The sequence below is a fragment of the Aptenodytes forsteri genome, unplaced genomic scaffold (genome assembly GCF_000699145.1).
Source record: "Aptenodytes forsteri isolate BGI_AS27 unplaced genomic scaffold, ASM69914v1 Scaffold357, whole genome shotgun sequence".
Lineage (NCBI taxonomy): Eukaryota > Metazoa > Chordata > Aves > Sphenisciformes > Spheniscidae > Aptenodytes > Aptenodytes forsteri.
Genome location: NW_008795671.1, coordinates 801168 through 814616, shown reverse-complemented (window position 1 = coordinate 814616; position 13449 = coordinate 801168). Strand labels below are relative to the sequence as shown.

The 13449-nt window shown below is 39.4% G+C and overlaps 1 protein-coding gene across 1 annotated transcript in view; it reads left to right on the top strand.

Annotated features, from left to right (window-relative positions):
• UTRN (utrophin) overlaps positions 1-13449 on the top strand; it is a 419780-nt gene that overhangs the window by 346214 nt on the left and 60117 nt on the right. The window contains exons 59-61 of the mRNA XM_009282506.2: positions 3480-3541; positions 4522-4596; positions 11493-11694. Coding sequence (XP_009280781.1) covers positions 3480-3541; positions 4522-4596; positions 11493-11694 — 339 coding nt within the window. The remainder of the gene's footprint in view (positions 1-3479; positions 3542-4521; positions 4597-11492; positions 11695-13449) is intronic.

Sequence of the window (13449 nt, the reverse complement as noted above, 5' to 3'; positions counted from 1 at the left end):
GGGTGGTGAGCAATTGCATCGTGCATCACTTGCTTTGTATATGCTTCTCATTATTACTACTCTTATCATTATTATTGGTATTTTATTTCAATTATTAAACCTTTTATCTCAACCCACGAGTTTTCTCGCTTCTACTCTTCCGATTCTCTTCCCCATCCCACCAGGGCGGGGGGAGTGAGCGAGCGGCTGTGAGGTGCTCAGTTGTTGACTGAGGTTAAACCACGACAGATGTGTACTGGAGTATATCAGTATATTTCCAGAGGGGGGGAAGCAAGGGTTTATCCAAGTATTTATCTTTTTTTTTCTTCCTTTTTTTTAAAATAAAAAAAAAGAAAAGGTCTCTTTGGACATAGTAAAATTTAACAATTTGCTGCAAGACAAGAATTTCAAATCAGCTTCTGCTGTCAATCCATTGTTGTTTGTGTAGAGAGGCATTTGCTGCTAATAAACCTTTGCACTTCTGCAGTGCTTCCCAGGTGAGATCCTTGCAGCTCCCCACAAGCAGGAAATGGATTTCTTCATGGAAACATATTTTTTAATGCCAGAAGATGGTGAATTCAGAAATAAAGGCTACTATTCAGCAAAGTTTTTACCATCACGGTGAATTTTAACATGATAGTTTCTTCTAAGGCAGTAAACAGGATTTGACTCAGCTAAATTGCGTGTTGTTTACATGCAGTGTGTGTTGCAGCTCCCCACAAGCAGGAAATGGATTTCTTCATGGAAACATATTTTTTAATGCCAGAAGATGGTGAATTCAGAAATAAAGGCTACTATTCAGCAAAGTTTTTACCATCACGGTGACTTTTAACATGATAGTTTCTTCTAAGGCAGTAAACAGGATTTGACTCAGCTAAATTGCGTGTTGTTTACATGCAGTGTGTGCACGAATATTTTAGCATTTAAAACAGACTGAAATGTATTTTTATATATACATATATCTAAAGTTTCTATCACAGTACTGCCACCTACCTTTACTTTTGACATAGAAGTTTGAAGGTGTTTTAGTTAAGAGCCTTTTCTCAGAAAATCCTAAGAAACCCTTTTCACTTACTATGTTGACAGTAAAATTGCCAGTCTTGGACCTTTTTTTTTGGTTTGTTTGTGGTTTGTTTTTTTGTTTTGGTTTTTTTCTTGGTCAGAGGAGTTGAGGTGAAGCCATTTCCTTAAAACAAGCTTTATTGGATCCATTTCTCTGGGCAGTTGCAATGGGTTTTGTCAACAGAAATCAATTCTAAATGTTCAACATGATAATGATGGCATCCCACTTAACACTGTAGTGCAGATATTGGGCAGCTTCAGGACCAGTTTTGAGGTTATTTAATAAGTTGATCAGTATGAGTCATTATATTGTATTTTCTGTTCCTGTTTACTGAAGCTGTATATGTTGTTGTTCTTTCTAATATCCTGTAGGGTTTTTTTTATACCAGGGTTTTTGAGAATGCTGGACAGTCAATTGCCTTTACCTTGGCACAGCACCAAAGCCAGATACATCTTTTTTTGTTGTTGTTGGCTTCATGATGATTTATTGGTGTGCCCCTTCCAGGGAAATATTGTCAAGCTACTAGTTTTTGAAATGACTTTTCTGGACAAGGATAAACGTAGCGCTGTTTTAAAAGTGTCTTTCTAGAAACTGCAGAAACACTGATGTAGGTACTGGTATGCCTTAGCTTTGGAGTTCGGCGTATCAGAGCCTTGACCACCTCATTCAGAATTTGAAACATGAATGTAATTCATGTGATATTATTATCAAACTGAAACCAACTAAAAGTTTCAGTTCAGGAAAATGCGTTCAGATGTAAAGATGTATTTCAGCGTTCTTCTGAATTGGGGAGGGTTTTCTGTAGTATTTCAGAGTCATTCAAGGTCTAACAAAAGATTTTTTTTTTTTTTATTGCATGTTGTATAAAACTCTTTTGTTTAAATGTAATCATGTGCAGGGCTTTTCTCTCCTTTCAGTCATCTCCTAGGGAATAATCACAAAGAGGGAAAAGAGGATTTATACCTACTGTATTAATAGGAAATATATATTTTGTCTTCCATGAAAAACACCTCACAAAGCTGTGATGGTGCCAGATATGCAAATGAGACCCATGGCAGAGAGAGTTAAGCCTCATGACAGAGAGAAGCTGACTGTGGAGAGCTAGACCAGACTCAAAGCTGGAAAGGTCAAACTGGTGAAGTGGGGATCGTATCCCCTATGCAGAGACTCAACATATGCACTTTCCACTAGTGTTATCTCAAAGGGTAATGTAAAGAAGGGCCTTCAGCACTTGTTTGGAGCCTGCCTCCCCTTTGTGGTACCTGTCCTATCTCTGTAGCTCTTTGGAGGAGGGACCTTCTATCCCATTTATTTTGCATCACTTAGTATAAAAGGGTTCATTCTTGGTTGGTTTCTCAATTTAAAAAAAAAAAAAAAAAAATCGATGATAAATTATTGAGCACCCACTGAGGTACAGCCATTTATATATACCAACTGAAGCTACAGTCCACTGCATTTACGGGCAAAGTGCCATTTAAAGTCATTATTTACAACCAAGTACACCTGTATGTGGAAAAAATAATGTGTGCACATTAAAAATTTTCAAATAGAAACAGAGGTGAAATAAGTGGTATTCTCTGCTCATTATTGTTAGATTTACTAACCTAGCATCATTTCATTTTCAATATTAACCTTTAAAGGGAGTGCTATCATCTTTTTAACACAACTTCTGTAATTTTCTTACAAATCTAATTCAAATGTCAATACTTTGTAAGGCAAGAATGTGCAATCATCCCAGCAATTAATATTCAGAAATACAAGTAAAATGTGGCTTGTAGAAGGGAATTGGAGATTTCAGTAGACCTGACATAATACACATTTTGACCCCTATGGCTGCATACCTGAAACCTTGGTGAATTGAAACAGCAGTGCTAAACGGTGGGTTAAGTGATGCTGCCTATTAAATCTCTCTCTTGTGGGCACTAGTGTAGAACACACACCCTAAATGAGGATACCTGTTGATCGGGTGTGTGAAGAGTGACCAGGCTTTCCATTAAATGCATTACAGGTAAAGTTTAAAATTGTTGTATGTGTTCTGATACAGGTGTTCAGATATGCAATGAAGTCTGAAAGAAAACCTCGATGCTTTTTATTTTTAAAGTGTTTTTGCAAATATTGTGCTACAGCAGCAGGAAGTTTTGCATTTTTACCTTATTAGTGTGCCTCTTAGCTTCAGGATCAGAGTTCAACTGATACAGTCACACTTAGAATCAAAAGTAAATACTGTTAAATATGGGTGGGCTATTGTCAAACTTAGCTCCTTGATTTTTTAATCACAAAGTGAGTGGCACAGATCATGTATTTTAATTAAAGAGCTGCAGGATTTCTTGCCACTTAAACACAGAAAATCAGAATATCTTTGGTTTTTTGTCCTTTGCATTGTGTGTGTGTGTGTGCGTGTGTTGCCTGAAACTTTGATTATCTCATTCCTTTGTAGTCATGAGACGCAGACAACCTGTTGGGATCATCCTAAAATGACTGATCTCTTCCAGTCCTTAGGTGAGTGCATTTCTTAAAATAAACCATTATGTGATGTTCATTCCATGAGTAAAAGCCTGCATTTGTCTGCTGACCACGTCTGAGTTGCCGTGAACTGTAACAGAGCATTTCCCACTTTGCGATGAGACACACTTTGCAAGAAACCTCCTGCCTTGATCATGTCATGTTTATTGCCTTTCAGTAATTTTAATTCTGAACAATATGCTCTGACTCTATGCTTTAATGCAGTATCTTGTTTATTTCTTTTAAATCCACAAGGGATTGTCCAACGATGCAGGCTGTCTGCATGTTTAAAGCAGGATGCCGGTCTGCAGGGAAGTAATTTTTGTAATAAATCAGAGCAGCTACGTTATCAGTAAAGGCTAGACCATATTAGGGTACAACTAGCTCAACATGTCCTGCTAACATTTACTGTGAAATCTCCCTAAGGAGCAAAAGGGTAAAATACTGTTAAGTGAGGAAAAATGTTACTATACCCATCAGTTTATGGCTATCTGACTGTCCCTTTCAAAGCACTGTTTACAAAGTCATGGCATAGAAATTATGGCTTAAAAAGCCATTTTTTCTCTGTTACTGTGACCTTTGCTGCCCTTTGTTTCCTGTATGTTGTCTGATGGAGTTGTAAATTATTTGAGAAACATACTGTATTTGAGCACTTGTCTGGAAACTACTTAACGCTGCATAATATGTATGTAAAGCTCCCATTATATGTATTACATGTGCCAAGATAGTGTCAGGATTTCTGGTATGCCGATCTCCGAAGGCCCTCGACTGTCAGAGTCAGGAGGCTTTCCCTGCAGGTGGATTGGACTGAGGTCCCAACTTCTCAGTTTATTTTATTTGTTCTGATATATCCTGTTAACTCATTGCAGAGAAGGGAAGGGATATCAGACTTCTTCCAAAATATGAAAATTCATATGTAGAGGAAACTTACGGACTGTCTTTTTAGGGCTGCTCATATTTCTGTTCTGCTGTTTCAGCTGACTTGAACAACGTACGCTTCTCTGCCTACCGTACAGCCATCAAAATCCGAAGACTGCAGAAAGCACTGTGCTGTGAGCTTGGCCTTTGAGACAAATTGTTTCTCTACAGTATGGGGGGACGGGAGGGTCAGCTTAAGTCTTAACAACGTTAATGTTTAACAAGGGACCAGATACATCCTTGACAGATTGTCAGCCAACAAAATGGCAGGAAGAATTGCCAATAGTAGGTATTATTATTGCAAATAAATGCAATCAATTAATGAAAAAAGGTGTGCAGCAGGTAAGTTGAAATGGTATGCCCACTAAGAATACTTTGAGAAATGATAGGAAAATAAATATTGGACCTCTTGACTATTGCATACTGTTCCTGATACAAGCTGATACAAACCAATGTGGAATGATGTGAGCTAAAATCCTGACCTTTGACATAAACTCAGGTATTTTATTATATTTTAGAGAGTTTTATTCCATTTTTTGTGTTTACTGCTGCTAGATATAACTTTGAAAATATTCCTTCCTCTCAGAGAGAATATCTTGCTGTGTGAATTCCAGTTAAAGAGGAGTTCAGGCTGCTCAAAGTGTGAGGGGAAAGGATACAGATCTGTATAGTTGGTTATAGGTAGTTGGTATTGCTATACATTTTAATCACAAAAAGTTACTAGGATGAAACAAACTAGTATTATTAGCAATAATAGTATATACCAGGGATGTGAGGAAGAGTCTTCAATTTAGATAGGAAATAACAATGTATTTAATATGCGCATTGGATATTCTGCCCAGCCCGTGTTGGCATTTGTCCCTGTTCTTAAGCAATCTAATAATTCAGCCACAGTCCACTCTGAAGAGCATATAGATTTCATCAGCAGGAAAGCATAGGTGTCTACTAAGTAGGCTCAGCTGTTGAAACTACTTCATTTCCAAGGTTCATGTTTGTATCTCCAATTTTCTGTTCTGTATTTGCTAGGTATTTAAAAAAACATTTCAGATGATATCACAATTATGGTGTAATTCAGCAGCAAGTTGCATGACTACCATGTTCAAAGTTTAGCAGCCTCAGAAGTGATGTATCAGGAGGTCTTGTCCTGGCTTCTGGACTTGGGACTTCTCTGAGTCACACAGCAAGTACCACACTGCAGTTCTGGGCTCTTGCCTGAGTCTCCTGTGCAAGGCAAACTCGGAGTACTCTGTGGAGTCATCCTGCCACTGGTATTTCTGCATTGTCCTTGGGAATCAGGATGAGAAGAAGAAAGATGGTACTTTCTTGGGGGAGCTGAGCTAGCTTGTAACTGCTCAATGTTTATTTTAGAAATGGGACTGAACTAACAGTTTGACAGAAATGGTTTACATTATAGAGAGAGGCAAGACATGAAGACAAGGAAGATAACTGAAAGGGCAAAAAGCTTAGGAGGAAGTGAGATTTTGTGAGAAGGCAGAGAAGAGAGGGTGTGGGGAAGAAAAATAGCTGAAACAACTGGGGAGATTAAGGTGTACAAAAAGGAAGGAGTGCAAAAAATTCTGTTGTAGAGATGATGAGAATATGAATTTTAAGAATTATTAGGACTATGAATGGAAAAGAAAATACATAAAAACGCACATCTACCAGAAAGAAAATAGGGTGAAGTAGAAAAGAAAATGGAAACTGGACAATTTTGGAAGGAGATATGGGTTGTGAATGAGTGTGAAGGTTGCAGATTTTAGACCTTTTGAAAGGTCTTGGCAACAGCTGGTATGAAACTATTGTACAACATTACCAAATTTTCTTGTTTTAACTCAGGAGTCCTCGCTGTGGAAGGACTTTTCAGCCCTGAAGGGTGTACAGTACTGCAGTCTGAGTAGGAACACAAGAAGGGCAAAGCTGAAGATGCAAGCAGGGGAGTTGCACAAAGCAGGGTCCCTTCCCTCCTTCCAGCCTAGAAGACAGCAGTCTGATCTTGGCAGTAGCTTCTTGGCTGGACTTCAGATATGCATCATACCAAATGAAGCTGTGCCTGAGATGCTAGCTAGCTACTCCAGAAAGCTAGAGTGCATCTATGCAACAGCACAGGCTCTTGGGAGTACCTCTCGCCACTTCTTCATATGCTATGCTGGCTTCTCACAGAATTTCAAATCGGGTTCAAGATCTTGGGTTCAAGGTCTTACATTTGGGGAAAAAGCGGAACCTGTCCTTTGAAAGATTGTCTGATGGTATTGAAAGAAAAACTATTTCTTTGGCACAGCCTAGAGCTTCTCTGTGCAAAAGATACGGTCTCACCCAAGGCTATACAGGCTCTGACAGGCATACAGATTGTCTAGTGACCTGTGTAGAACGAACTTCACTTTCATTACTTCTAATAAGCTTTGAGGAGGAACATCCTGCTCTTGGTTTTACTGCAAAATATATCAATTTCTGTAATAACTGCAATGGTTAGCTCTCCTCATTCACATATTTCAAAATGGAATATTGTCTCCAGTTTCAGGGGAGGGAGGTGGAAGGAGGGCAGAGGGAAGTAGCAAGAAGTAAAGAGAATATTCCAGTTTGAAAGAGACAGGAGTAAAACTGTCATCTCTGCAGATCCAATCTGCCTCGTTATTTATGAAGCTGTTTGCTTGCTCCATCTCTCTGCCTCATGGGAGGAAACAACAGCCAAAAAAATCTTTGTCTTTATTACACGCACATATTTGACAAAGGATTGGTGTAATCTGTGAGAACACAATGTTGTGGGTTTTTAAGAAAGACATTGCAGATTATCCACAAAGCTAAATACTACAAGAATTTTCTGTCTCTGAACAGGAACTCGTTATGATCTGGCACAATTTTAAGACCACCTTCGGAAACATAATCGGTGCTGTTCCTTTTGTCATTGTTTGCTTAGCTGATTGTTTCTTGCCAAGGAACAGGTTTTCCTGTTTTCCCTTTGACTGTGATGATTCTCAGCCTGATTCCGTCCCATGAATGGCTGCTGAGATAGCCAAAACACAGCATGTGCTAGCACGTCCTCTCTGAGGAAGGGGAGAGTGGTTAAGCCCTGTCTAGAATTCTTTTCTTGACTTTTATTTGTTGGTGGTTTTGTTTTAAGGTAGGGAAAGAGTCATCTTCTGTGCCCCTGCCATTCATTCTCTGGTCCAAGTTACTTTAGTTTTCCATTGTATTTCCTGTAATTTTAACTGTGGATGGTTTTTAAAGGTGTTTGGATGCAGAATGCTTTAGAAGGGTTTATGTGCTAAGGCAAAGAAAATGTCAAGACAAATCACTAGAAAATGAGGTCATTCTAAACTGTAAAATGTGACAAATTGCTGTCACAGCCTCAGTGCGTGTATAACTGCAAAGGCCTTTTTGGTGAGAACTCCAAGGGCACGGCTGGAGCAGGATGCACAGTCCCACTTGCACCTGATAGATTTTGACTTTGCAGTGAAGACTGGTAACACAGTATTAGTGCTATACAAGCAGGTTCAGGAGTTTGTAATTTGAGAACTGCACTTTGGAAAACTTTGCTGATGCCAAATCTTTCTTGTGTGTCTTTGGTCTTGGTAAGTGTCAGAAAAACATGGTTCTGGGGAAGTTATTCCCTCCCACTCCCCCCACCCTCCTTTAGAAGTGGGAAGGTAGAGTCATGTTTCATCTTGTTCTGTTTTTTGGAAGGTAGATTCCTGCAGAGACTAATATATGTGTATACACATATAAAACGTGTATTTATTGTGCAGGAAGCTGAGAAAGGTTGCAGGTTGGAAAGAACAAATTCTTAGCTTCTCTGTCTCAGGTTGTGTGGGGCAGACGTACTGAGAGCACTTTCCCACTGTAGCAGAAGAAGAATGGGGCCAGAGAGAGTATCCTGTGTTGCAGTTGTATTGGGCAGCTATGCAGCACCGGACCCTGATTAGAATATTTTATTCTCGTGCAGCATACTTTAGCTCGTTTTCAAGAAATTATATTGCCCCAGATACTGAAGTGTAGTAGTGGAAGGGAAAAAGGGAACAAAACCACCATGTATATTCAGAATTCTGTCACTGAGCTCCTCTAGGTGGTTTAAAATTTAAGATTAACATAATCCTATGTTAATAGGAATGTCAACCACACAAGGCTAAGGAATGAACATTAAGGCACACTGGACTAAAAGCGAGAGCCGTGTAGACTTCCCTCAGCCATCCAGTCTTTTGCAGGAACTGCTATCATTCACAAGGTCTTTCTAATACACAAGCTCCATAGCAATGCCTGCCTATTTTCTGTGGGGTTACAGCAGCCTCAAATTTGCCATTAGCAGCTGCACATCATTACTTGCACCTGAGTCAGTCACTCACATCTCCTTGAACCGTGCTGAATGGCATGGTCTCTGTTTATAGTTTTCCTTTGGGAAAGTCTTCTCACTGCAGAAAGGAAAGAAATGACCCTTGCATCCATTTGTTGGTTAACGGTTGGTCATTCAGCTCATTTGAGCAGATGCAGAATGGTACTGCAAAAATGCACTAAAAGCTGTGTACAGTAGGCTTCATGCCAGCAATGGCATGTGAGTCTCACGTTAGCTTTCCCCCATCTGCATAAACACAGCTTATTCAAAAACTTTCAGAAATGGAAATGTAATGAGAAAATAATCCCTCTTCACATCAGCCCAATCCAGGGGTGCTGCTAGTGGGTAGACCTTACCACAGCAGGATAACTGCCTGTACCCAAAGTTCATTCAGCCAGGTGAGTGCTGAGGTAAGCAGGGATGGAAGTAATTTCCTCTGGTTGTTCTCCATGAATGGTGTCATCCAAAAGTGTAAGTTTTGCTTAATTTGCATTAGTACAGCAGCAGAGTTTCCTTTTAGTAAGAAAATACTGAAAGTACCTCTCCCGATTCCCTCTAGAATCCTTTGGCAGAAATGTGAATGTGAGATCTTAATGCCAGCAGATCAAGACGTGAAGTTAGCAGGCTTACTCCAGTGTCTGTTGAATTGCTGTTTTCAGTGCAAGGATGGTTATGTTAAGCCAAGCCCAAAGGCTACAACTTTCTGGCATTCTGAGTTTTCACTGGGTTTAAAAAGGGCAGGTTTTGGGTGCTGTCAGCCTGTTTTAGGAAGCTGCTTACCTGCTTTTGGCCAACCGTTAAGTACATTACAAAAACAGGTTGAAAAAAATACCACCGCCAAAGTGGTTGCAATAATTTTGAGGGTTTTTTTTTTCCCCCTGTAGGTCATGAAGGAAAAGCATGAAAAGTGGCCATCTCTCCTGAGTGTGATATTTATGTGATTGGATAGCATGTTATAGTTTTGCACCTGGCTTCACCCCCCTCCTTCCACCCCTCAAAAAAATAGTCTGTGTTGCATTGTAGTGTGGGGTTTTTTGGTTTTGTCTTGTTTTTAAATATGCCTGTGAGCTTTTTCCAGTGTATTACATATTTTCCAGCTACCATAGGAGATTATGCTGCAGTGTACTGCCAAATACTTTGGCTACTTCAGGTCAAAGTAGTGGCAAGGTGTTTTGCTGCAATTAGCAGTCTGCCTGTCTGATAAATACATGGCTGGCATTTGTTTGCAAGATCAAGAGATGGGCTTTTAGAAAAAAAAGAAAAAGAAAATAAAAAGCAAACAAACATAAAATCCCTGCAAGTCTGATGCTGTAAAGTTAGAACAGAGTGTACAGATGTCAGTGAGGGAGACAGAAAGTAAGGGCTGTGAGGTACTGTTTCCCATTTTACAGTGATGTTAGGAAGGGTAGACTGAGGAAATGGGATTGGGAACGTAACCTTCTTTTGGCCTATAGCCTTATCTTTTGGTAGGTGCTCATTGAGTTCTTGACAGAATTGCTCATAGTGGTTAGTGTTGTCCTGCTCCTGCTTTTTTCTGCTGTACTTATTTTCCAGCCCAAGCTAGACTTACCCGATTTGCACAGACTGCCCTTCTGGGGTCCTTATTTAACAGTACTGGTGCAGAGCAATTTACAGCACATCTGAGATTGTCATGTTTCATTTCCTTTGAGAGATGACATTTATAGTGTAAATGTGTTACTGGCTCTCCAGAAACAGCTCTGTGTGAGCTCAGAATATACTTCAACTTCATGTTGTATACACTGTAGCAAGCATAATGATATAATTGCAGCTTTTTTTTTTTTTTTTTTTTTTTTTTTTTTTTTTTTTGCTAAGGTCTACGCTTCTGTCAAAAAATGTCTCTGAGGATTATAACACCCTTTGACTTACATTATTCTTCCTTCTTTTACACCAAAATAAGTCTCCTCTTTCCCACTTTGTTTTGCAAATGGAATTGGAAGAACTCATTGACAGCTTTTTATTTTCACCATGCAAAACCCAGATTTTCACAAGCGCAGTCATATTTCTGTGGTTTTGGGGGCAAAACCCTTGTCACCTCTAGGATATCCATAGCATCACCAGCTGCTTATAGAAAGCATGCTGTAATAAAGGAGATCAAAATATTTTTCATGAAAGCGTAGCATTTTGTGTTCTGGAAAACTACAAGAAAAAATTTCCCTGTGTCCCTCCCTGCTTTCTTTTAAGCCTTAATTTAGCAACTACTGTTCAGTTAATCAGGCGTCAGTACTTTCCTGCGGCATTTAAGAGAACATTGTTACCTAAGAATTTGCTTTGCTTTACATTTAATCAAAAGTGATAGTCATTTAATGGGTTTCTGCTTTGTGGTAAATGGGAAGAATCCTGTAAACCTAGGGGACTCCCAGTGTGTGTACATCTGAAGTTAGGATCCTCTAATTACACAGACTAATTCAGCGGCTTTTTAAATGTTCTTCCAAGCTGTGCTGTGTTATTATGGTGTTCTTGTTGATTCCAGTCTTTTAAATATACAGTACCAAAATGCTGTCCACTTCTCACAGAGAACAGTTTTTCACTATAATGTTACTAAATGAAAGCTACTTCTTGGCTAATTGTCTGCAGTGTTTGCTACAATACACACATGAACAAGTATTGTGAATGCTACACTCGGGCATCTATATTCATGCCTTTTTTCTTTTTTTTTTTTTTCTTTTTTTAATCACCTGTTGTTAGTGGACCTGTTGGACCTGAACACAACAAGTGAAGTTTTCAAACAGCACAAGTTGAGTCAAAATGACCAGTTGATTGGTGTCCAGGACGTGATCAGCTGTCTCACTACCATCTACAGTGGACTTGAAGAGAAACACAAAGATATGGTGAATGTTCCTCTCTGTGTAGACATGTGTCTTAACTGGCTACTCAATGTATATGATAGGTAAGTAACAAGTCTTTATTCACAGTGTGTACCCCAGGAATTTAACGTAGTATTAAAAAAGTATAAACCATGGAGACAGAATTGGTAATTTTTGCACGTGACTTATCAAAAATGCTAGACTTATAGGACTGTTGTATATTTTTTCTGAGTGAGTTTCTTGAGGAAGTTTCCATGATAATACAAAAACGATAAAGCCTTAAGAAGTTCTTTAATAAAAAGTTAGATCTTTTGATATTTTTGTCTCGGTAATGAAAGTGCAGTTGCTTGCAATGAGATGGTTCTTACACTGTCCTGCTCAGACACACTGAACTAACGTTACACTGCTTTTATACTACTACCAAAGAAACACTGAAAGGATTTCAAAAAAATGTATGTGTGAGAAGAGAAGAGGATACGCTGCTTTAGCTGCGTTCCTACTGTAAATGTTCCAAATTGCCCAGATCGTTTGCCATTCGTACCAGGTCCTATTTCTGCCACAGGCAGGGACAGTTTTGTTATTTATTTTATACTTAGTTACTTGCATGCCATAATCCTGGCTGAGCTCCCTGTGCTGAATCCTCTGTCGAGTGGTGGTGGTTCTGACCCCAGTGCTCAAGCCTGTCTGATTCTGGAGGTTCAGCGGTGTCCTGGTCCTGGCTCACTTCCAGCAGGTGCAGCTCCTGCCTTGTATCAATTCTGAGTGCTGGTGCTACGTGATCCACCTGCCCTGGTCCTGGCAGCAAAGATGTATTTCCCTGGTGGATTGTGAGTTTGCCTCAAGACTGTTTCAAGTTGCTTACAGTAAGAACTTGTGGGTTGATTTAAATGCACGTCTGCTATTTCAAGAGAGAGCACTGAGCCTCGGGGGACATGAAGAAGTTCACTCCAGCAGCCCCTTGTGGTTTTGGCCAGTCCTTTCTGAGCCCCCAGACAATTCTTTCTTCTGCTGAATGTCGAACTCTGACCTCTCTGTCCTGCCTTGCACTATGTCAGCCTGCATGACCTACAATCAGTATGGTTTTATTTAGTTGTGCCTTTGAGTCATGAGTTTGTTGCACATTTTTCTTAGTGGTGTTTACTATTCTCGTCTCCCTTGTGTTGTAAAAACTGGGAAAAGACTTGGTTTCTATCAGCTCCTCCATTCTCCATAATGTATCTCCTTACACTGAGTGAGCAAAGGTGTTTCAGGACTCTTCTGGAGCTGACTAAAGACACAGTAGTGCAATACATGGGGTGGTCACTTCAGTGTGTCTAATTGAAGATATGCTCTAGTTCAGTTATACACAGAACTACAAATCAGAATTTCTAAGCTGCATGAGGTTGGTTAGCAAATTTCTTTCCTTTCTCCCCATTTGAAAATGGAAAGAGCAAAAGTATTTCTTGAGTAATGATAGAAATTCTTATACCTGGCTTTCCAAAGGAGAACTGTTACTTCTTGATGTATGCATTATCTTCACTATGTTCATTCACTTAATAATGCCAAATTCTAACAGTTCACAGCTTTTTGCCCCCCCCACCCCGAGGATAACATGCCAGTACTCCTATACTTTGTGGATATTTTATTATTTTATTTTATTTTATTTTTATTTTAAATATTGTGGTAGGGGAGAGGGAGGGAACAGAGTACATACAACCATTTATCATTTATATGCTGACTACCTATTATGCTTTGGCATTCGAATATTGCTGTTTAATATTGTGACATTTCTGTTAGTTGGACTCCTCATCATTACTGCTGGAAAATTGGAAAGCCCATTAAATAATGACTGGGACTTC